Raw genomic sequence first — 22,770 nt, 5'->3', positions numbered from 1 at the left:
GGGGCTCTGCACATGCGCAGCAAGGGCCTTTGCACATGCGCTGCAAGCACCTGACCGCTGAGCTGTCTCCCCTGCCCTGCTCGCTCAATTTTCATCTTTTCACCCAGGGAAGAGTCTTTCAGCTTTTGCTCAGGGTTGGAGGAGCAGTTTAAAATTGTTCTCACGTGTGGTATTTGTTGGAAGAGCGGTTTAGGATTATTCTCATTTTCCGGTATTTGCTCCTGTCCGTCAGCAGGCCCTGTAGGGCTCTGGTTTTGCACTGGAGGGTGTGGGGGTGCTCAGGTGAATGGGACCCCACACTGTCAGCCAGGTTCACCCGGGAGCAGGGGAGTTCGCTACAAAAGCTGGTTCCTGAGGGGGCCCCCGAGCTTTCACGGCCACTTGCATTTCCACAGGCAGCAGTAGGGAGCATCTGGGGCAGCCGGTGCTTACCTGCTCTCCCTCTGTGCTGTGTGAATGAAAGATCCGTGGTCTGCACACTGACCCTCTGCTTCTGGGAGCATCCCCGTGCACCCAGGCATTTAAAGGCTCTGAGAAGGTCTGCAGGAAGGGAACTTGTTAGATCCAGTGGCCCCTCCCTGGGTTCCTTTTGATGAGTGGAGAGTGCCTCGAGGTTTGCAGCAGAACCTTTGTGGTCCACGGCTGCTCTCAGCACTTCTCTGGGCCTTCCCTTCTCTGCCTTTGTCTGGTGCTTCAGACCCCAACTTTTCTCACAAGGACACTTGAGGGGGCGTGCACAGAGGGGCTCACAGTGCATTTGGACTCAGAAGAGCAGGTCCAAAGTGTACATTTTTTGTTGTTGTTTTTTTTTCCCCGGTACCAGGAATTGAACTCACAACCTTGCACTTGCCAGGCAGGCACTGTGCCGCCGAGCTAAATCCCCAGCCCCAATGTTTTCTGTTTTGCTTTGTTTTGTTTTGTTTTTTGAGGCACAGGGGATCGAACTCATGATCTTGCACTTGTTGGGCAGGCGCTTATGCCACTGAGCTATAACCCCAGCCCAAAATGTACATTTTTAAATTGACCCAGAAAGGGTGGCACTGGGAAGTCTGCTGTTTTATTTCAAAAGCGAGAAGATAAACAGAGAGGCTTCCGACTCTTCCCTGGAAGCCTCCCTCTCTTGTGGTGAGTGACGCCGGATGAGAGGAAATAGAATAGACACAGCTGGATGAGGGGACGTTGAAGGGACATCCCAACTCCAGTCCGCCCAGTTCCAGTTCTCTCTCCCTGTGGCCCCGAGGGGCAGCAAGGGACAGAAGTCTCCTGGGGCCATGATCTGGGGGGGTTGGGTCCCCAGGAATGTGCATTGCTTCCTCCGCATCCAGCTGTCACTGTCATCCCGACTCTGTCCACATCAGATCCGGGCGCCTGTGACCTCCGGGGCCACGTGGAGCTGTGCTGAGGAATCTAGCAGTCTTTATCGCGCTCATCCCTTGGAAACCCGTGCAACCTGCGCCACCAGGCTTCACGTGTGTGTGACATGACACGACACAACACGAGAACGGCCTCCTTTGTCCAGGGTTGGAGTTGCTTGCCCTCTGTCCTTGGGGAGGGTGACTGCTTGTTAAAGAGTCTGCCGGCTCTGCTTTCTTCAGGAGGAAGAGAACTGGGCTGGTGTGGACGCTCCCTGGCATTGTTGGCCCCACGTTACTGACATAGAGAAGCGAGAGGATGGGGGATGTGACTCAAGTGCTCAGGAGGTGACCAGCAGGGCAGGGAATGGGCCGGGGAGGCTGCACAGGCTGTGTGGGCAGGGGGTTGGCACAGACCCTGGGCCAGGACACATGGCACCTCTGCCTTCGCCACTGACCCGCCTGAGAGGCTTCGAGGGGGGAAACTCACTTAGCTCCGAGGATTCACAGTCATTAACACCTCATGGCCTGGGGACTGTGGTTGCCAGGGTGGAAGGAGCTGTCCCATCGAACTCCCATGGCTCTACCCCAGCGAGCGTGACAGCCGGTCCTTGGTGGCCCCATGGGGCGTCGCCAGGCCTGGCTCACGGTGTGTCAGCCACAGGTGATCCCATCCTGTGGCTGCCTTGCTGACTCAAAGCGGGAGGCTCTAGCCGCTCCCAGGGTGTCTTGGGGAGCCAAGTACGTGCCCTCCGAGGTTTCACTGCTGGAGGTCTTCCATACCCAGCAGAGTGGTGACTCAGTGAGGTAGGCCGAGTCAGATAAAGGCTTCAGAGATCACAATAGTTTCTCCTCTGCCACCTCCCAACCTGCGCTCACCAAGAGGAGCGGGAACCCCTGGAGACAGCTTGCTAACCCTTTGGTCCACTTCCTGGAGCTCTTAAGCGGCTGGTTTCACACGGACACGGTCCTGTCACAGCCAGAGCCGGAGAACTAAGCCCCTTGGCCCTGCTCCAAGTTAGCTAATTACACTGGACCCACCTAAAGTTCCCCTGGGATTTTCAATTAGATATGGGGTGCTTCTTCCCAAGCAGCTGTAATCTGTCACCCACTCCTCCGTTAAACAGATACTGCATTCCACCCAGAGGCAATCGGCTGCCCTTTAATGTTGAGAAAAATGGCCCCTTTCTCCCTCCCAACCCTGGGAATCCCTGAGGCAGAATGAGCCAGTGCCTGGGAGTGCCCCGAAAGGGATGCCTTCCCCAGGTGACCTGCTGAGTCCTTGAGGACATTCATTATTTGGGGCCATTTGCAAACAGCTCACCTTGGAAGCTGCCAACACAGTTAATCCGGTAGCGGCCACTCAGGGCCTTTGATGGCAGTTTTCTCTCCACAGGGCTAGAGCAGGATGGCTGTCAGAGCTAAGTGATGAGGCTCATAAAAGCCCCACTCACCAGGCGCTGGGGCTGCCCTGGGAATGATCTGCTTGACCTTAGTGATTTTCCACCGCTCCTCAACACCAGGAACCTGGATAAGGGAAAACACGTCGGGTGGGAATCAGGGTCTGGGACCCTCACTTGCTTCGACCTCTCTGCTTTTCTCTGCAGTTCAGCGAATGTCCCCAGAGCAGGCACGAGGCCCTCAAAGTTGTGTCCGACACAATCTCTTCCCTTAAAAAGCGAGGCAAGCAGACACATGGAAATCCAGGTGTTATAAATGGAGGGGAGTATCTCCAGCGTGTTTCGAGAGGCGGACACACTGAGCTGAGGACTTGGCCCATGGGGCATCTCGTGTCATCGCCCACCTCTCCTCTAGAGAACAGCGGTACCAGGCCCATCCTAAAGGGCAGTGCCAGAGCCGGGCCCGGCATCAGGCGCCATCTGCCTCCGAACCCCGTGCTGCTCTGCTGAGCCTTGGAGAGGGACCCTCCCCTGACAGGAGGGGGCGGGAGGGGGCTCCCTGAAGTGTGGGAATGGGAAGAATGAATCAGAGATTGCAGGGAAGGTCCCTGGCAGAAGGAACAGTGCGGGCAAAGGCACAGAGTGGCAGGACAGTGCTGTGCTGAGTGGTTAGGAAGGTAAAATAGAGCAAGGGGCACAGGACGCCAGGCTGGGTGGAGTGGCCTGCAGATTGCTCTCCCTTATTTGCTCATCGGATTTGTAAAGGGCTGTCAGGAATGAGAGAACAGGCAGAAATCCCACACGAGTGGAGGCTGAAGGCAGCCTCTCCCCTTGTGTTCCGATCCCCCTCCAGGTGGGCCGTGCTGCACCCCTGCTGAACCCACACCAGAATGCCCCTCCCCACCTTTCTGCTCAAGGGCAAATGTTACCTCCCCGGTGTGGATTTCTGGGTTCACCCAGTAGGGATTAGTGTCTTAACTCTCTTTTTATTTTGCAGTGGTTTTCTTGAGACAGGGTCTCAGTATGTCTGTGCTCTCACGTTTAAGAGTAACCCAAGTTAGTTAGTTAATCTAGTTAGTAATCCTGGGTGGCAGGTGTTCCTACCCACTGTTTCACAGACAAAGAAACCAGGGAGGGTTGGGAGGCCAAGGCGCCTTTCTAAGGACACACAGCTGGTGAACAGGGACACTGAAGCCCAGCTCTGAGTGCTGCCTTTGCTGTCACCAGTCATGACTGTCACTAGAAGTGGACTGCCCGGTGCTCGGGAACATTCAGATCTGGGCCTTAGCACTGAGCAGTCTGGACTCCCCCCGCCAGGCAGGGAGCTGCACACAGGGCTGGTGCTCACCTAAGACCCCTAGCGCTGGGGTTAAGGCCCAAACTCCACCTGGGGAGCTGGTAGAACCACGCAGGCACCCCTCGGGCTGTTCTGGCCAGTGTTGATGGGATACAGGACCAGCAGGCTGCAGCCATGTGCAAGAGGCCCTGGTTAGGACAGTGGCCACCCCATGGTCTTCTCAAAGAATGGGAGGTGACCCAGACCAACAGGTGGCCTCATATATTGGTTGGCTCAATCTAGAACTGATTTCCAGGAATCAAGCTCGTCTCCCAATGAGGCAAATCGCCCACTCGTTAACTTTCCAGGGGTGCTTTGCAGGGGGAGCCACAGCCAGCAGAGGGAGAGGCCAGCACTTATTTACAAGGGGAGAGGTTGTCAATTACACCTGGTAACTTGTTCTTCCATGGAGGGTGGGGGAGGGGGAGTGAAGCGGTGTATCCCCTTTTCCTGTGGGCACCTGCGTTCTAAATGTAAGCATGCAAGCCAGCTGTTCCTCCACCACAAGGCATATGCTTCAGGCAGATTGATGGTGGCTTCTGGTGGGAAGAGGGTCCCCTGCCTCTGGGTGAATCTAGTACGAGGGGGCCCTAACTCTTTTTCCTAAGCTTGGTTGCTCCTCTGTGGCAAAGCGGATCATGTTCATAATAACAGCTGTGTCATCTATTGAGCGTTTTCTGCGTGGTGGCACCACGAGAGGTGCCTCACATACCTTTTCTCTACTCATCATTTCACCTCTGTGAAGACTGGGCGTTCTGGCTCTTTGTTACAGACACAGAGTACGAGAGTTCAGGGGCCCCATCCCAGGTCTCACAGCCAGCAGTGGCATGCCCAGGATTCAGACTCTGGTCTGTGAGTCCAACTCTCCTCTGCCATGATGCTTTCTCCAAATTGCTGCACCCCAGACACATGAATTCTTGTGTTATGTTTGCTTGTTGGACACCAAGTTCTTTAACAATATAAGGAGGTTGACCAGATGTCTCTAGGCCCTCCTGGCTGTCTTGGTTTTAGAAGGTAGTGGCCCAAGGGCATCAGGGTACCAGGGGCCAGGAATCCCTTGTTCCCTTCTCTGCTTCAAGGTGAGGTGAGGCTCCCTGGCTGTCCTGTGCTCTGAGAACCTTCTGTCCCCCTTTGGTGGAAGATCCAGAAGAAGTTTTGGGGGTAAGGCAGAAGGAGGAAGCCCTTCGCCAGCATGGTGGGCAGAGTGGCTTGACTGCCAACAACCTGGAGATGGGCAGGCCCTGGCAGTCTGGTGGAACTGTGAATCAAGGCCTGACGAAGGGATCACAATTGGAAGGGACGCAGAGTATGGGGTGATTCTTCACATAGCCTGGCCATAGCAGACATCACAAGTGGATCACCAAGACCAGTGAGGCCTCATCTTACAAAGCTCCAGCCAGGCACTACTAATTGATCAGGATCAGCATGTGAGATTAGTGCTGCTTGTCTCTCCTGATTGGTCCAGCAATAGTGTTGCAGCTATCACATCGTGAGGTCTGTGTGCTAGCCCTGTCTGAGTACCTTATTTCCAGTGCATCATCTCATGTAACCCAGATCATGAGACTATGGGGTAGGTACTGCTATGATCACCACTGTGCTGATGAGGAAACCGAGGCCAAGGACCCTGGGCTTACAAGCAGAGGAGCTAGGCTACTGGTCAGATCTCCTGAAGCCATGTCTGGACCTCTCACAGATCCCCTGATGCTGAGCATGGTTTGGCCACATTTAAAGTTGGCATTGCCCCAATAGACTGCTTTAGTGACACTTCCCATTTTGTCTTTTCCAAAGGAAAAACCCCGTCCTGAACTTCTCAGCCCAGCCCTTGCCTCTGCCCCCAAAGCCACCTCTTCCGGGCCCTGGTCAGTATGAGATTGTGGACTACGCTGGACCCACCAAGCATTTCATCTCTAGTGCGTCCTTTGTGTCCAACACCAGCCGGTGGATAAAGGCTCCTTCCCAGCCAGGCCTTCCTGGTCCAGGTCAGAGGACTGTTTTAAATGATTGTGAAAACCTAATCTGGGCTTGTTTGCCATTCCTGAGCCATCAAACACCACTGGTTTATGGGCTGTTTGCCAAAGAGTTTACAGGGGTGAGGGCAGATTTAGGAGCGTTCTCAGCTCACATTTTCAGAGTATAAAAATATTTTGTTTTTTTAAGGTGAAAGGGCTCTTACAGATGATCGGTGTCAGGGATTCATACGGAGGACCAGGAAGGTCCAAGAGGTCACGGATGGGCTGTGGGCGGCCGGTGACCCTGGACTGTCTGCAGATTTGGAACATGTAGACACTGTACTATAGGGCCATGGCTTTTGTTAGAAAAGTCCTTGTTCTTAAAAATATTTAAGGCACCGGTCCTAGTCTGGCCAACATGTTTTATAGGGAGGAAGGTCTGGAAAGCAAGGTGCCCACAGCTCTTTGGCAGCATGGCAGAGGGCCTAGGCACATCCCCTCCACCCCGCACCTTGTTTCTGATGGAAGAAGATAGGGACCGTCCAATGGAGCTGCTCTGTGAAGCCATCTAGCTCCACTCCCTTCCTACAGATGAGCTTAAGCAGTGAAGCTCGTCACATCTGGGACCTCCCTGAGAGCTGACGTCTCAAGGGGCTCGCTCCCATGGGTGGCCTCTGTACTTGTCTGCTTGTTTGTAGCTCTCTGTAGCTCCCCTTAGCTATTGCCACACCTTGACAGTGGCCAGAGCTGGTAGCATTGGTGATTGACAAGTGTGGCAGGTGCACGGGCAGAGGAAGGTAGAACTGAGATGCTCACCTTTCATCCCGCACCAAGGACACTCCCACCCTGGAGGCTAAGGTGACAGGACTGGTGCTCACACCCTAGAGGCCTCAGTCTGGTAGGGGAGACACTCACAGGTGATAAAAATGTCAGGGAACTGGGATGGGAAGAGAAGCATTATCCTAGCTTGGGCAACCTCAGCTCTGCAGATGCAGTGATAATCAGACCAACAAGACAGCCCAGGTTTGACCCTGGGGTAATCTGGTTGATCCAGGAGAACACAATTTGGTCCAGCAAAGGTGCCTGTCTTCAGACAAGCAGGGAGCTCCCAGAGGCCTCAGGACAGGCAGGGACCCTTGTCTGATCCTGATTGGCCCCATCCTCTAGGACGTGATGGAGAAAATTTTAGAGAGTGAGTGCCCAACCTGCAACCCAAAACCCACTTATTTATTGCAGAATGCCAACACTGCAATTAAACCTGAGTATGCAGTGCTCAGCTGCTGGCATGACTTCACTTGTGTGCTGACATAGAGGTGTCTGCGTGCCCGCTGCCCTATGCGTGCCATAGGTTCGCCACCACTGCTCTAGGACCTTCACCTGAGTGCAAGGTGCCTGGCACATGGGTACAGGCGGCTTGCTGCTGTCGTGCTCACCTCCACCAACGTGAGCCTCCATGAGGGGCTTCCTGACATCCCTCATGGCTTCCAAGGGATGCAGACAGACCGGGCAGCCATGGGCCTCCCTCAGGACTTCCCCAAGAAGATCCAAGGGACCCTCACCAGCCAAGTCACTTTGACAGAAGACTTTCCTGTCACTTCAGGCTTGTCCTGGCTGCTCATCCCTAGGAAGCCATGTCTGCAGCTGTCACGGCTTTCTGGAAATTTCCTGACCGGATCAAAACAAAACCCACCACGCTAACCCTTTGCTTCTTCAAAAATATTGCTTTATTCAGTGTGATTTTTGATTTTTATACAAAAGCATTTTGCAAATTTTGTTCTGTTAAAGAAGTTAAAAAGAGTTAAAGAATGCTGAGAGCCAGAGTGTCATTTTGGCAGAGGCCAGTTAAGAGCCCAGTAGTGTGGGGCCAGTTCCCTCCTCTCCCTCTTTCCCTCTTCCTCTCCCTCTGTCTATCTCTCTGTCTCTATCTCTCTCTGTCTCTGTCTCTTTGTCTCTGTCTCTCTCTCTTCCTTTCCTTCTTCCACTCCATCCTTGCTTGTGAGACACAGGGCTGCAACAGGGCTCCCCTGGCCTTTCCAGGTCTGAGGTAGAAAGCTGGAGACTCACGCCCTCGCCTTTCTCTCCTCACGGTGTCTCTCTCTCTCTCCTCAGCCACATACAAGCCCGAGCTCCCAGGGAAGCAGTCCTTCCTCTACAACGAGGACAAAAAATGGGTGCCAGTGATGTAGTAATGCCGCATGAGCTCAGGAAGAACCTTGGTCCACAGCTCCTCCACCCCAGCTCCGAGGACGTTCACTTGGAGAACGTGTGTTTCACATGCGGCTGCTGACGAAGTCACCCTGCCCAGTGCTGTAGCACAGCGGCTGGGGTGACCTTGTCTCGAGCTGCCTTGGGAGATTAACTCACCCCACCAGCTGCAGCGTTTTCCTGAGCAGCAAGGAGGAGCGGATGGAGGCCCTGGTCACTTCCCTTGCACCCGCGCAGGTGGCTCTGTCTGGCATAACTCTTCCACAGACTTCAGGGATTCGTGAAGCACAGACTCCACAGAAGAGAATCCATCCTCCATGAAGGTAGCTGGTGGCAGTCCCTGCCCAGAAACCTGGTGCCTAGCCAGGTGTCTGGGGTCTGAGCGTGCCCAGGTGTGGACCCAATCATCTGCCCTTCGCTTCCAGACTCCTGATTTCCAAGAGCCAGGAAGGGCCAGTGACTCCTGCGGCAGACACTTGAAGGTGTTGCCAGGCCCCCTGAACCTTCACAGGGCACTTCCCGGAAGAAGCTGGAAGCTGGTCACCTTTACTCATTACTCACCCCCGGGGAGGCTGCCCCAAAGTTTATAGCTCTGCTCCAACAGCAGATGTGACAGCGCCCTGTGGAACTCGAGCCCTGGAAATAGCAGTTCAAGGGGCAGGAAGGCCACCTGTGCCCTGCGTCTGTGGGCTGTCACCCTCACCTTCCCTGCCTGCACCTGGTCTCCATCCACCCTCCTCACTGAGCTTCTCCACCAATGTCCAAGAAAGACCTGTTGACCAAGTTTGGCAGTCTTTCATGGATCTCTTCTGACTTGCCAAATCTTTTTCCCTATGCAAGAAGAGAACTGAAGAACCGAGATTAGATAGACCTAACTGTGCACCCTCTCCTTCCCCAAATATTGATGCTGTCCAGGACCGTTGTAAGCAGGAGTCTCCGTGCATCCTCCCCACACCCCCTCTCTCCTTGCTCCCCCACACCTGGTCCCCCACGCCAGACCCTCCTTCCTCACACCTTTCCCTTTACTTTGCCGTGAGTGGCGCATCCTGGGCCTTCCGGTCAGAACTGCCTGCTGATTGGCTTTCTCTTCGGGGAAGGCCAAGGGAGGGAGAAGGATGGATATCATATTCAATTAAACTGAATTCTTGCTTCCCACAAGAGCTGGCCTTTTTGTGAACTTAGATTCTCACAAAGGCCCTGTGGCCTTGGAATGAATGACAAGCAGCCTGGAGCGCCTTGTCCCCGAGAGCAGGGGCTCTGGATTGAGAGGCAGGGCTACTCTGTGCGCCTGCGCAGGCCCTCGGCTTCTCTTGGAAGGGAAGTGCTGGCAGGAAGGAGCGCAGGGGCTCCGGGGTCTAAAGCTCCTAGGGCCGCATCCGGTGATGCGCTGAGTGAAACAGGTGGGGTGGGCACTGGGGCTGCAGGAGCTGAGGCTGCTGCTCTCCGACAGTATCCGGAGCAACCCCAACCAGTGGCTTCTGGATCTGCCAGTCAGTAGAGTGGGGAATTCCTTACAACGTGAAATCTCCTGGTGCCTCAGCGGGCTCCATGAAGTGAAGCCTGTGTCTCCCAAGCCCCTCTAGGTGAGTCAGGACAGAGGGCTGGGGAGAGAACAGCAAACAGCTCTCAGCCAATCAGAATCCGTGCCCACAGCCCACATGGCCAGGCCAAGATGCTGAGCTCAGAGAGTCTGTTTTGATCACTCCATCCTTGTTAAATTATCATAGGCTCCTCACAGCTCCCTCCAGCCGAGATCCGCAAGCCCCAGCTGGCTACTAGACTCGGCTCAGGAGCATGCCTAGGCCCCAGCCCTCAAAGTCTGATTTCACTGACCTTTACTAGTATCTTTATTAAAGTTCTTGGTGTGATAGTAATGTATGTAGCTAGGCTTAAGGTAGCTGTGTATAATAAGTAGTATTAACTAATACTACCTATAGTATTAATTGGTTACTTGGAGATCTTATTCAAATGCAGTAGGCTGGGAGTGGGGCCTGAGATTTTGCATTTCTAACAAACTCCAGGTGGTGCTGATGCTGCTTAGTCCAGGGGCCATGCTTCAAGTAGCAAGAGGTGAGCGGATGCTTCATTAGCTGGGTATGGTGGCACATCCTCTAACCCCAGCACTCTGGGAGGCTGAGGCAGGAGAGTCATGAGTTCAAGCCTAGCTTGAACAACTTAGAGAGAACTTGTCTCAAAAAATAAAAAGGGCCAGGGATGTAGCTCAGTGTGGAGGCCTTGCGTTCAATCCCCAGTACTGCACATAAATAAAAACAGCTGTTATAAATAAATAAAAACAGCTGTTCAGGCCTTCATCTGGCCTTGCATTTGTCCATCTATCTGCTTGTGTATTTTCCGTCCATCTCTCCTCCTCTCCTCCCTCTTTCCTTCTCTCCCTCTCTCTCTTCCATCCTCTTATTTCTTTACTCGGCCATTCTCTCTGGGCTTCCTCCTTCACCCCTTTCCGTGCTCTCATGTACCCTAAGTCACTGGGTGATAGTCACCTGCAGGCAGCGATGCCCTCCTCACCAGCCACCAGCCGCCTTTCTAAGATAGTCACCTTCTTTCCACTCCTTTCACCTTCTACCCCTTTGCAGTGAATGGTAATCTTGGATGGCAGCTGCGGGGCTCAGGAGCTACCTTCCTCCCTGACTTTCACAAGGGCAGGAAACTTGTGAAAAAGTTTCTCAAGGCTTGTGGCCCTCTCCTTGGGGTGCAAGTGGCTTTTCTAGGCTCAACTGCCCTTGTCTTTCCCTGCTGCCCCTGTGGCTTTGCTAGAGGCTGCACAGCTGCAAGAGGATGGGACGCTGCCAGCTCCCTCCCAGCGCTCTGCAGCAGGCTGTGTGAAAACGCAGGCGATGCTGTAAGTGCAGTATTCTAGGTCAAGACATTGCAAGTGTTCAAGGCCTGTGTGACCATAAACTCCGGGGAGCCGCAGCTCTTGGCCTTGATTGCAAACTGCAATTGCCCAGGGAACTTCACAAAGTTCTGCTGCCTGGCTCCGCACCTGGAAATGCTGATGTCACATCGCTCCAGGGTAGGGCCTGGGTGTGGGGTGAGAGGTGGGGAGAGAGAGGCCCAGGGATTCTGATGAGCAATCTGAGTTGGGAAACACCAGCTTTCAGTTTCCCCCATGGCTCCTGGCTCCAGGAAGGAAGCTGGGCAGGAAGCACGGCAGGAAATAAACATGAACTCCACTAACTGGCGCTGCACTGGTGCTCTGCACGCCTATCCTTTGAGCTTCGCACACCACCTCACTGTGACACTTGGGGGATGTCACAGCAGCAGTGAGGCTTGGACGGGGCAAAGCAACCTTGTATGCACCACACGGTCCCCCAGCGGTGCATTTTGGAGCCCGAGGCAAAAGGAAGCATCTGTAATATTGACCTCATCTGTAATTTTGAAACTTTGTTTATCATGGATTTTTCACCTTAATTTTTTAAAATGCATTTGAGATTGAAACCTGGGCCTTCACACTGAGCTCCATCCCTGGGCCTTTTTGAGACAAAGATCTCATGAAGTCACTAAGTTGTCCAGGCGGGGCTTAAACCTGCCATCCATTTGCCTCTTTCTCCCAAAATGATGTGATTGCAGCTGTAAATCGCCACACTCAGATTTTGCCTTAATTTTAACTTTTTTTTTGGTACCAGGAATCAAACTCATGACCTCAGGCTTGCCAGGCAAGTGCTTATGCCGCTGAGCTATATCCCTGGCTGCCTTAATTTTAAAAAGATTAAATTGAACTATTATTGGACTTCATCAGTGAGCTCTTTAGCACACCTTAATTTGGGGGGGCCCCGAGGCCAATGTGTTATTGTCTCTAGGCACGGTCTATGGACTATGGACTGTCTAGAAGTTAAGTTTTTATAGGCATCTTGGTTTTCAAGCTTTTTATAAAAAAGTTTTATTAAGACAAACATTTATAAGAAACCCTAATATTTACAAAGTAAAGCTGCGGGGATTGAAGTCAGGGAGGTACTCAGGAATGCTGTCCCCTCGCTCACATCACGGGCCTTTGAGGCCCAGGAGGGAAACAGAGGCACTAGAAATGATAGCTACGACCGATGTAGAACACACCCTGCATTTTAAAGCCAAAGAAACAGGACAGGGTGTAGCAGTGAGAAGCAAGGAAGGAAGCCAGCAAGCAAGCACCGATTTGTGAGTTGTTCCCCAGGGGAAATAAAGGGCCTGATTTATAGTACTTGTCACTATCCATGGCCTTAACACTTCCACCCGGGCTGATTTCAACATCTCAACACGAAGTGGGGAACCATACAGTGGGGAAGAGATGCGAAGTGGCTTCTGGGAGTCAGGAGGAGCCGCCTCCAGGGAAAGAGACAGCCTGGAGAGGAGGGGCTGAGTTGGCCCAAGACTCAGGTCTCATGGCTCCTGGCCCTGGGCTCTCGCGCTGGCCCCAGCTGTGAGGTCCTTGTCTTGCCCATTCTGGGCCTGTATGTCAGAGTCAGTGATCCTAAGGTAGTAACAGCGGGCCTTGTGGGACCACGTCCTGATTCTGCTGCCTGTCAGGGTGGACACCTTGGCTTGCAAGAGCTCACGGTACTTCCATCCTTCACATCGGGGTAGAGAGGAAGAAGAGGAGAGACCTCCCCCACCCCAGCCTCTCTCCTGCCAGAAACTCACAAAAGGGGCTCTGCAGCAGGTGACTGATACGTAGGTAAGCTTTTATTACTAAATACTACGAGTATACAAAATGTATAACTGATTAACAGCTAAAAAAAAAATAGTCCAAGAAATGTGAAATACAGATTTTTTTTTGAAATGATAAAAATGTATCCATGAAAAATATAAAATGTTGCATATATATACAATATATACTTATATATATATAACATAAAACTGTAAATAAGAATTATAAATGGGAAATTGTAAATAAGAAATGTGTACAACAGTGGGTGGCAAGGTGGTAGTTTACAGAGAGGTCACTTTGTTCCGGTCAGCTCCAGTATTTACATCTCATTGAAGAAGTCAATGAACAAGATATTGTTTCCACGACAGTGTCTTTTTCAAAAGTCCTTTGCACTGAGAATCAAAAGTTCACTGACCAAGGAGTGAGAAATCCTTGGTCTGAAGGGTGTGGAGGGATCCAGAAAGGTGGCCGTGCGGGACCGAAGGTGGCTTCCCCTCCGTGAGGGCAGCCTGCAGGCGGTGTGAGGAGGAGCTCACCTGGCAGTGGGCACCGGCCCACCCAAAAGGTGCTGTGTTCCATAGGCCGGTGCTGGCCGGAAGCTCCGGGATTAGATTCAAGCATGGATGGGGCTCAGACCAGGAGGCCGCCACGGCCCCTTCCTGGCCCTGACATCTGTGACTCCCCTGGAGGAAGGCATTCAAGTAACAGCACGGAGGCTCATGGACAGGTTGTGTGCGGCTTGGGGCCACTTCCCGCTGGCTCCCGGCCTGAGCCTACCCGCAGGGTCTGAGTTTGGAGTGCAGGCCTCACAGCTCCTTCAGGATGATCTGAATCTTGCCGTCCAGCTCCCCCATGTCCAGCAGGAAGGCGACGTGGTTGCTGTAATGCTGGATGATGTTGTTGTCCATGTTGACCAAGATTCTGGAAGAGAGGAGATGCAGTTGGAATGGGGCAATCCCCCCGCTTTTCCCCCACGGTGTTCCCTGTGTCAGTAGGCGTGAACTCGGACACAGTGAGCTCAAAACTGGGAGGTGCGGCGGTTTGGGTTCCATAAGAATCTACGATGTGCTGCTCAGGGAAGCCAGCCTGGGCCAGAGGGTGCCACACCCACCCCACTCACTTCATCCCCATGAGGCTGAGAGGCTTGGCCTTTTCTCCCCACACTCTCTAGGCAAGGACCTGGCCAACCCAAGACAGAAAGAACCTTCATGGTTGGCCCCGCTTCAGGGTCAAAGCTAGAGCGTATCCCAAAGGACACTCCTCTAGGAGCTGCCTCCCTGATGAAGGACCCGCCAAGAAGAGACCGGAGATGATCATATCAGCTGTCCTCTCTCCTGCCCTGCTAAGGTGCTGAGCATATCATGGAGCTGGGTCCATCCATCCATCTACCCATCCGCTCCTCCACGCATTCACCTACTCACTATCCACGCATCCATCATCCATCCCTAGCATGTGTTGAGGCTTTTCCAAGTGCAGGGTCTTGCCCTTAAAACAAGGGTCAGAGGGGAGAAGAATTAGGCCTAGATTTTGTCCTCCAGGAGGATAGATTCTCCCACAGACTGGGGGAAGGACTCCTTATAACTATATTACTCCAGTTTGTAGACAGGAAAACAGGTTCAAAGAAGTAAAGGTTCCATAGTTAATCGCCAGCAGGGCTAAGAGTTGAATCTAGACCTTTGTCTCTTTCTACTGTATCTTTTTTTTTTTTTTTTTAAACAGGAGGAGGAAGAAGAGGAAGGGAGGGGGAGTGGTAGCCATTACCCTATAAATACAAGTTGGGTGATAGAAGATAAAAGAGGCAAAATACAGGATGAAGGGAAGGTTTGGATAAGGTGAGATAACTTTCAGTGGCCCACAGGTAGATGTCTGCTTTCATAAGGACCCAGCAGAGGAGGGCTCTGGGGACTGCTGTGGGCCTGAAGCCCACGGCCTATGTCCAGCTGTCTCTGCTCCTTTCTGGAAAAAGGTTCGTCTCAGGCCCCCCGAGGGCCAGGTGCCGACTGCCAGTGTTAATTGCAGGATCCCCTTTCCTGAGGCCTGTTTGGAGTTCCTGGACTTCACAGACGGCTCTTTGTCTGGGTGCTGGAGGCTGAGAGCAGGCCAGAGGAGGCCAGGGTTGGCCAGAAGGGTGGGCACTTTTTGATGTCAGGGTGGTTTTGCTTGTTTCCTCTAGTGGCATTTATTGGCCCCTTCCAGGTGCCAGGCCCTGGATAGATGCCCTGCATGCAGCCGAGCCTGACTCCCTCCCGCTCCCAGCGGGGCCCAGAGCTCCGGCCTTTGGGAAAGGGACCCTCCCTCAGAGGCCAGCGACAGCTGGACCCTGGGCACAGGTGCCTGTTGGGAACTGCTGTCTTAGTTCTTGTCACCTCCTAGCTTCTAGCTGCCTTGTGCCCTGGGCCACATTAAACCCCTGGCCAGCTGCCAGCAGAAACAATGTCTTTGTTAATCTTCCAAGCACTCAATGGTGCTTGTAAAGCTGATGGTATCTGCCTTTCTCCGAGGACTTTCAGGAGGGCTTTGTGAAAATAAACTAACCACCCCCCCCATTAAAATTTCCTGTTCTTAGATGAGAACCCTGATGAAGCAGCAGACCTGCCTGGCCTCCCCTTTCCCAAGAGGATCTGGGGGACTATTCTCATTCAGCCATTTTGGACCATCCTAGGGTTGGGGTTTCCAGGACTGTGGGGTGGGTGGGGTACATGGTACCTCCGCAGGGCTGCTGGGTGACGCCCTAAGCAAGCAGTGGCGAACCTATGGCACTTGTGCCCTAGCAGGCTGTTTATATCACTGAAATTCTAAAAGGTTCGCTATCACTGCCCTAGGCTGTGGTACTGGGCAAATGGACTGGCCTGCCCAGGCCTAGCTTTTATTTGCACATTGTTCAGTGATTAGAGGAATAAGCAAGAGGTAAGAAAAAATAGTGGGTGCATGCACAGGTTTTAGGCAGGTGAGATTCCTTCTGCCACCACTAACTCATAACTACCCTGGACCTCGGTTTCCTCATCTATAGAAATAGATCATCTCATCCCACCAGGCGCAAAGGGTCAGTGCGCTGACGGGAGGCATCACTTCTCCCACTGCCTGGGGCTCAAGGGAAAGCCTCTGGCCACTTGGGGGGCATGCATGGGCATCTCTGTGTGTACCCTCGGCTCCCGCATCAGACATAAAGGCACTGCCTGGACCCTCAGCCAGGTGGGATCTGTGGGGCTGGAGCCAGGGGCGAGAGTGTGGTGCTGAGGGAGGGAGGGCTGAGTGAGACTGAGCAAAGCAGAGCTGGGAGGTGGGTTCAGCTACAGAGTGTGTGAACCTCAGTTTGAAACGGAAACTTGGAAACACACACACACACACACACACACACACGCACGCACGCACGCGCGCGCACACACATACACGTATATGTGCCACTCATACAACCCAAAGAAAATGGTTCCTCTCCCAGGGCTGCAGGGAGGGACACCTTCCCTGACCCCAAGCTTCTATGGGAGGCTGGGCGCAGGCCACGGAGGAGAGCGTAGTGGGGCCCTGAGCCTGCTTAGATGGGGCCTCAGCGGGTGAGGACACCGCCTCGCTTTGCAAGGCCTTCTATGCAGGAAGCCCATGGAGAGCAGCACCTAAGCCCCTTCCCAGGTTGCTGCTCAGTGCAGCTGGAGTGAGACCGTCTGGAGCAGGACTGGGGTCTGAGCTGGGTGGAGGGTGGGTGATATCCCAGCATCCTGGCCCTGGGTTCTCTGGGCTGGGAATTGGCAGTGACTAATCTTCACTGCCCGGGTCCCATGCTAGTCTGGTAAGGTGACTTAGTCAGGAAGGGCTACAGAGGCCCACAGAACGATCCTAGCTCTCACCAGGGGCTGACGCCTAGGAAGACCACGTGCCACTCCCCTCCTCCCAGCCAAGGGTTTCCTGGGCAGACAGGAAAGGGTGCTGAGATCCCTGCGAGCCCATATGGGTGGCCAGGCTCTGCATGGGCCCCTGGAGGGCAGAGTCTTGCCCTCTCCTGCCTAGTCCAGCCTGGTGGTGGGGGAGATCCGTGGGGCACCCTGCCGTAACCTGACTCCCATTCACAACGCTTGCTCCTTCCTGCCCTGACTTATCCAGCCGCAACCCCATGGGCCTTCCTGCCTCTGTGCCCTTGTTCCCCTGCTCCGCAATCACTGCTTGTCACCTCTGAGCCTGGTTCTCTATCTGTAAAGAGTGGGTGACAAGATCCCTGGGCTTAGCACCTGCTGCGCAGTAAGTGGTCAGGTAAAGAGTGGTCACTGTCATCATCATCATAATCAAATGACTTGGCTAAGCAATGACCTCAGGACTTGAGCTTGGGTCCTCTGATACATGACACTGCACTCCCCTCTCCACCAATGAGGTTGCACCTAAGGATCCTTCTACTTGTGTCTCACTCCTAGCCTTCCAAATAGTGATCAAGGTCTGCTCTCTGCTGGTGCAAGTGTGACTGGTGACCTTGGCCCAAAGGAATCCCTCCTACTCCACACCCCTTCAACCCCTTGATGAAGGTGAGGTACAACCCTGCTCAGCACTGAGCACATGAGAGGACTGAAGGGGGCACTTACCCCCGCTTACACTTCTTGTAGACTTTGCAGATGTTCTCTTCAGGGAGCCCATACTTCTCAGAGATCTGCAAGAGAGCAGTAGGGCATTCAGTTCTGCTGCCAAACTGGAGTACATCCTGATTATAAACGTGTGTGTGTGTGTGTGTGTGTGTGTGTGTGTGTGTGTATGAGGTTATATATATAAATTAGTAGCTATCCTATCTATCTATCAATCTATCTATCTATCTATCTATCTATCTATCTATATTGAGAGACATAAAGAAGAAAATTGCAGCCATCTACAATCCTGTTTCTCTGAGATGAAGACCATTAACATCTGGCTGGCTGCCATCCCATTGTTGGCCATGTATGCAGATATTTTTGTATTCCACATAGGTAGATTAAAACATCATCATATGATAAACCTTCCTGTATCACAGCAGACACTTGGTAAACAAACAGTATTTTTAGTGGGTATAAAATCTCATTAGCATCTACCTCTTCCGTTAGCTCCTGCCTGGTGCCAGATGTTTGGATTGTCCAGTGCTTAGGGCCACCATCCACCCACTGGTGACCTTGTGCAAACTCCTTGTGGAGAGAGAGAGTAGCCACCTCCCCAAAGATCTTTAGGAAGCATGATGTACGTGGATGACATATGTCACCAAGGGCAGCTCCCAACCCTCACTGAGTCCTCCCTCAGTGGCCACTGCCATTATTAAGGAAGCTGAGTGACAGGTTGCTCTCAGTCTTGCTCTGACCAACCCAGTCCCACATTTCTCCTTCAGGCAGGGACTACTGACCCCCGGTGACAGCTGTGCGTGCCAAGCTCCAAGAGTGCAAGCCAGGCCCTGAGCCTCGAGCCCTGGTTCACTGACTCGATGGAGTCCCAAACTTCGGAGCCGTTCTCCAGAAGAGCACCCAGCCTGCTGGGCTGTGTAGCCAGAGTTAGCCCACTTCTCCTCACAGTTCCTGAGATTCTGGGGCAGATGGATCTAGTCTGGACCTCCACCATTGGAGACACAAAACTTAACAGGTCTCCTTCCTTCTCTGAGCATCAGTTTTCTTGCGTGTAAAATGGGTGCAGTAATGGGGTGTACCCAGGGAGTGGTTCTGGATTTCAACTGAGAGTGTTATGCAAAGTACTCAGCCTGGAGTGTGGTATTCAGAGGAACTGGCACAGCTTGGTGGGGACTCCAGGGAGAGCTGGCCGTCTCTGGGCATCTTAGGCTAAGAATCAGGTTCTGTTCTGTTTTATTCTTGACAGCGATCCCTCCAGGACAGAAAAGTTCTTAATTTTACTGGTAATGTAGCTGAATGCCACCAGGAGGGAGATCTCAAATCAAGCTAAGGAAGAATTTAGGACCTTTCTAAACATAAGGTGAATACGTTATACAAAGACAGCGGGCCTGTTCCAGAAGGCAGTGAGCTCTCTGTGTCTGGAAGTATATGATTTAAGAGCAGGCAGAGCTCAGAAGAGCTGTGGGAAGAGAAGGCAAGCTCCAGGTGGGAGCCTGACCCTTTCGGTTACCGCTCCGTCCAAGGATTCCGAGTCTATAGTCAAGTGACATTAATGGGCTTTTGTGAGCCCAACTTCCCGGGGCTGATGCCAAGCAGGATGACCGTAGGGAAGGAGAACAGGCAGCCCAGAGTGGGGAGAGCACAGGCTGGAATCACAGCCTGTCGCTTCCAGCCTCGTCCCCTGACCTCTCGGGGCCATAGCCTCCCGGGACATGAGGAGGAGCCAACAGCATCCACTTTTCAGGCTTCTCTCGCAGGTGGGGAGCCAGCAAGTGCACCGGGCTGACAGAACGCCAGGCACACAGCGGGCCTTTGACGCGGGCACCTGACGTGACCTGCTCCTCGGGGGCCCTTGAGCCTTTTCTGAGGGTTCAACCTTAACACCAGCTGAGGCACAAGCTGCCTGAGGGTCAGCTCGAGGCCTGGCTGTCCCGGCTCTCTAGTGCTGGGGGCTGGGGAAGGTCTCAGCGGCCCAGCCTGGACCCCAGCCACCAATGCCAACAAACAAACAGGAGGAACGGGGCCCCCGGGAGAGAAAAAAGAGTGTCTCTGGGCCTGGCCTTTTTGGGTTTCGCTCCCATTAAAACAGAAACAGGTTTGCAAAGCCAACAAAAGCCCTGGCCTGTCAGACAGCAGCCATCAGATTAGGAAGGATTTACGGTGTGTGCGACTCCAGGGTGGAGCCTGGGTTCTGGCTGGGAGATAACATCGAAGGCAACGCCCCCTCCAGCGGGGCCGCGGGCCCCCCAGTGGGCGGGACAGGCAGGCCACCAGAAAGCCCAGTTCCGGGCTGTTCCTTCCCAGACCTTCCTGTGGGAAATGAGCCCTGCGGAGCCCAGGCTTCTTACCGCATTCCTCAGCCCCTTCAGGTCCGGGGTCTTCAGCATGAGGGCATCAAACACCTCCTCGCTCTCCCTCCGCACGTACAACAGAACTGAAAACCAATGGGGCAGCTTTTAGGGGTGCAAGGAAAACACTGAGCCCAACAGTATCTCAGAAGAAGGGGATCTAAAACATCTTACTTTAGTATAAGATGGATTTCTGCTAAGGCGCCGGCCCCTAGCTGGGAAACAGTCGGCGGGTCCCATGCACGTTCTTAAAGAGTGTCCTGATTTTGGCAGGTGTGAATCCCTGCTCTCCCACCTGCCAGCCAGCTGATAACCTTGCAGAAGCGATGGTGACATCACTCAGCTTCATTTTATTTGGTATGTAAAATGGGGGCCCTGTGCACTACCTCACAGCGGTTGTAGGAACTGCTGATGGTATTTGGAAACACCAAGGTAAGCTGGTCGGGGCTGCTGGAAGCTTTTGGCCAAGCACAGCTGCTGGTGGTTTCTTCCTGCTGGTCAGAGGTTTGGGGGCTTGTCACCACCCCTCTCAAGAAGCCACAGATCTACTACCGAGTGCATTGACAAACACCTGTAATCCCAGCACTCAGGAGCCTGAGGCAGGAGGATCTCTGTGAGTTTGAGGCCAGCCTGAATTAGATAGTGAGACCCTGACGCAAAATAACAACGACAACAAAAAAGGTAGCCACAGACTTAGAGGGTCAAAACTAGAAAACTGAACTGTGAAACCCTGTTCCATTCCTCCCCCTGTCAGAGAGAGTGAGGGCCCTTGACCTATTGCCTGAGCCAGCTGCCCTGGGACACGGTGTCCCCACGAGGTCAGAGCAGGCAGATGCCTCCAACCCTACAGGGACCCCTTTATACCCACCCCAAGTCTGGGCCCAAAGCCAGTTCAAGGAGCAAGTGGTCCCTCCTGCCTCCCAGGGGCCAGTGACTCTGAGGACACATGGGAGGTGGACGCTACCTCTCTGCAGGTCGTCTTCCTTGGCCTGCTTGGAAGGCAGTGGCTCAAACTCCTCAGCGAAGGGCGAGCGGGTGCGTTTCAGGGGAAGCCTGTGGGGATGGCAGGAGGGTTGGTGAGGACCCTGCTGGGCTTCCAGGGGCCTTGGAGCTGGGGTGGGGGTGTAAGGCAGTGGAACTGCAGGCGAAGAAGCAGGTCTGGGGCTGGACAGCCTGAGTTCAAATCCCACCCCTGCCATGCACTGGGCATGGGCCCTGGGCTGAGTTCCTTTGCCTCAGGTGACCCTGTTTGTGAAGCAGGCAAAGCAAAAGTACAAATGAGCCTGCAGAAAATAGTAGATGGGGCTGCGGGAGGTAATGACAGACTCAGCATGTGGCTTCCATCAAAACCGGACATCAACATTGACCCTTTTGAAAGAATTAGGTCAGGAATGAAGCAGCAGCAGGAGGGAGGACTGTGGGATTTGGGGTAAAACAGGCTTGGGTGTCCATCCTGCCTCTGTTCCCTAATAGCTGTGTGATCCCTGCTCAGAGCTGAAGCTTCCCCACCCAGGAGCAGTGACTCCTGATGGCCTAACTCAGTGGTGGCGAACCTGCGGCAGGTGTGCCCTAGCGGCTATTCATGTCATTGAAGGCTCTAAAAAAGGTTCGCCATCACTGACTTAACTCATGGGCTGTCTGAGGCGCTGAGTGGCATAGTTTGGAGTGGAAGCGCTGCATAAAAAGTGCAGCTAAAATGCTCAGGGAGGTGAAGGGACTGCCAGGCCCAGAGGCTGTGGCTGGCAGAGGACAGGGCCAGGCCCCCTGTGGTGGAGTGTGTTAAGGGAAGGGGCTAGGGTTCTACCCCAGCAGCCCCCAGCTCAGCACCCCTCCACCCCACTGTCCCCAGAGGCTTTTTCTTTCCCTTTTTACAAGCAGGTGTCTCGCCAAAGATTCGCCAACTTTTCACATAAAACAAACCCATAAAAACCCAGGCAGTTTCAGTGAGGAAGGAGCATGAGCAGAGCTTGGGGGTTGGGGCAGAGTCAGTGGCCTCTTCTTCAGGCCCCAGGCCCTGGCTGGGGCGGCAGGGGGGAAGGCGGGCCGAGGACAGGGCGAGGGGTGAAGGGGCAGGCGGGGAGCGGGGCCCTTGGCGGTTTCTCTGGTACCTGTTGGAGCTGCTGTGTCCTGCCGAGCCCACCACCTGCAATGAAGAGAAGACATTTTCACGTCGGGGTATCCTGGGGGGACATGCCATGAGGAGAGGGGCTGCCACTGCAAAGGCTTGTGCTTGCTCAGATGGGTGCCCTAAGTGGGCTGGGTAAAGGAATCACCCAGCTGGAGGAGGTGCTACAGCTCTGTGGGCAGAGCAGTGTGCCCACCAGGCCGGGAGAGGTGGCTGGGCCTGCGCCCGGTAACTGGGTAATGGGACCTGAGGCAGCGGCAGGGAAAGATGGAAGCACTCTTTTGACACCAGTGTGCCTGGCACTGCTGCTACTCCTACGGAGGGTGGTGGGTAGGGATAGGAAGGGGCTTTGGAGAGTGCCAGGGCCCACGTCCCTACTGGCAGCCCTTTGTGCCCCATAACCCTCCTCTCCCTACGCCAGCACGCCAGTCACATCTCGCGCACACCGAGGTGTGTTTCGGCAAGCGTGCCCGCTGCCAATGGGGAGGGAGGCAGTGGTCCGACTGATACAGAGGCAGACAGAGACAGGCTCTGGGCCCTTAACTCGCTTGTCCGGTGCCCCTGTCCCCAAAGGGCTGGGGAAGGAGCGAGGCAGTTCATCCTAGCACTCGGCCCAGTCTACTCCTGCCACTTTCTAGCTGTGTCATCTCAGAGGGTTTCTTAACTTCTCTGTCTCCACTTCTGGCCCACAGGTCCAGGGAGACAATATTCCTGACATCAGAGCGCTGCAGTGCCGGCTGGGGAATGAAATACAGCACCTAGCGCATAAGCTGTGAGCTCCAGTGTCGCCATGGAAATCACCACCCCCCAGCTTCAGTGGGGAATGTGGGGCTCAGATATTAGAAACC

At 53.8% G+C, this 22,770-nt stretch overlaps 2 protein-coding genes across 6 annotated transcripts in view; one reads left to right on the top strand and one right to left on the bottom strand.

The window, feature by feature from the left end:
• Stpg1 (sperm-tail PG-rich repeat containing 1) overlaps positions 1-9,397 on the top strand; it is a 47,356-nt gene extending 37,959 nt beyond the window's left edge. For all 4 annotated transcript variants that reach the window (XM_013519578.1, XM_013519577.1, XM_013519576.1 and 1 more), the window contains 2 exons: positions 5,877-6,067; positions 8,147-9,397. In XM_013519578.1, the coding sequence (XP_013375032.1) occupies positions 5,877-6,067; positions 8,147-8,223 (268 nt within the window). In that variant the 3' untranslated portion in view covers positions 8,224-9,397. The remainder of the gene's footprint in view (positions 1-5,876; positions 6,068-8,146) is intronic.
• A 3,643-nt stretch (positions 9,398-13,040) lies between these two features.
• Grhl3 (grainyhead-like transcription factor 3) overlaps positions 13,041-22,770 on the bottom strand; it is a 33,908-nt gene continuing 24,178 nt past the window's right edge. For both annotated transcript variants that reach the window (XM_013519744.1, XM_005394800.2), the window contains exons 12-16: positions 21,906-21,940; positions 20,762-20,850; positions 19,798-19,883; positions 17,453-17,517; positions 13,041-13,808 (exon numbers count right to left, since the gene is read on the bottom strand). In XM_013519744.1, coding sequence (XP_013375198.1) covers positions 13,694-13,808; positions 17,453-17,517; positions 19,798-19,883; positions 20,762-20,850; positions 21,906-21,940 — 390 coding nt within the window. In that variant the 3' untranslated portion in view covers positions 13,041-13,693. The remainder of the gene's footprint in view (positions 13,809-17,452; positions 17,518-19,797; positions 19,884-20,761; positions 20,851-21,905; positions 21,941-22,770) is intronic.

Source organism: Chinchilla lanigera, unplaced genomic scaffold (assembly GCF_000276665.1).
Source record: "Chinchilla lanigera isolate Chin_1 unplaced genomic scaffold, ChiLan1.0 scaffold00051, whole genome shotgun sequence".
Taxonomy (NCBI): Eukaryota; Metazoa; Chordata; class Mammalia; order Rodentia; family Chinchillidae; genus Chinchilla; species Chinchilla lanigera.
The sequence above is the reverse complement of the archived record's forward strand: the minus strand, read 5'-3'. Positions and strand labels throughout refer to the sequence as shown.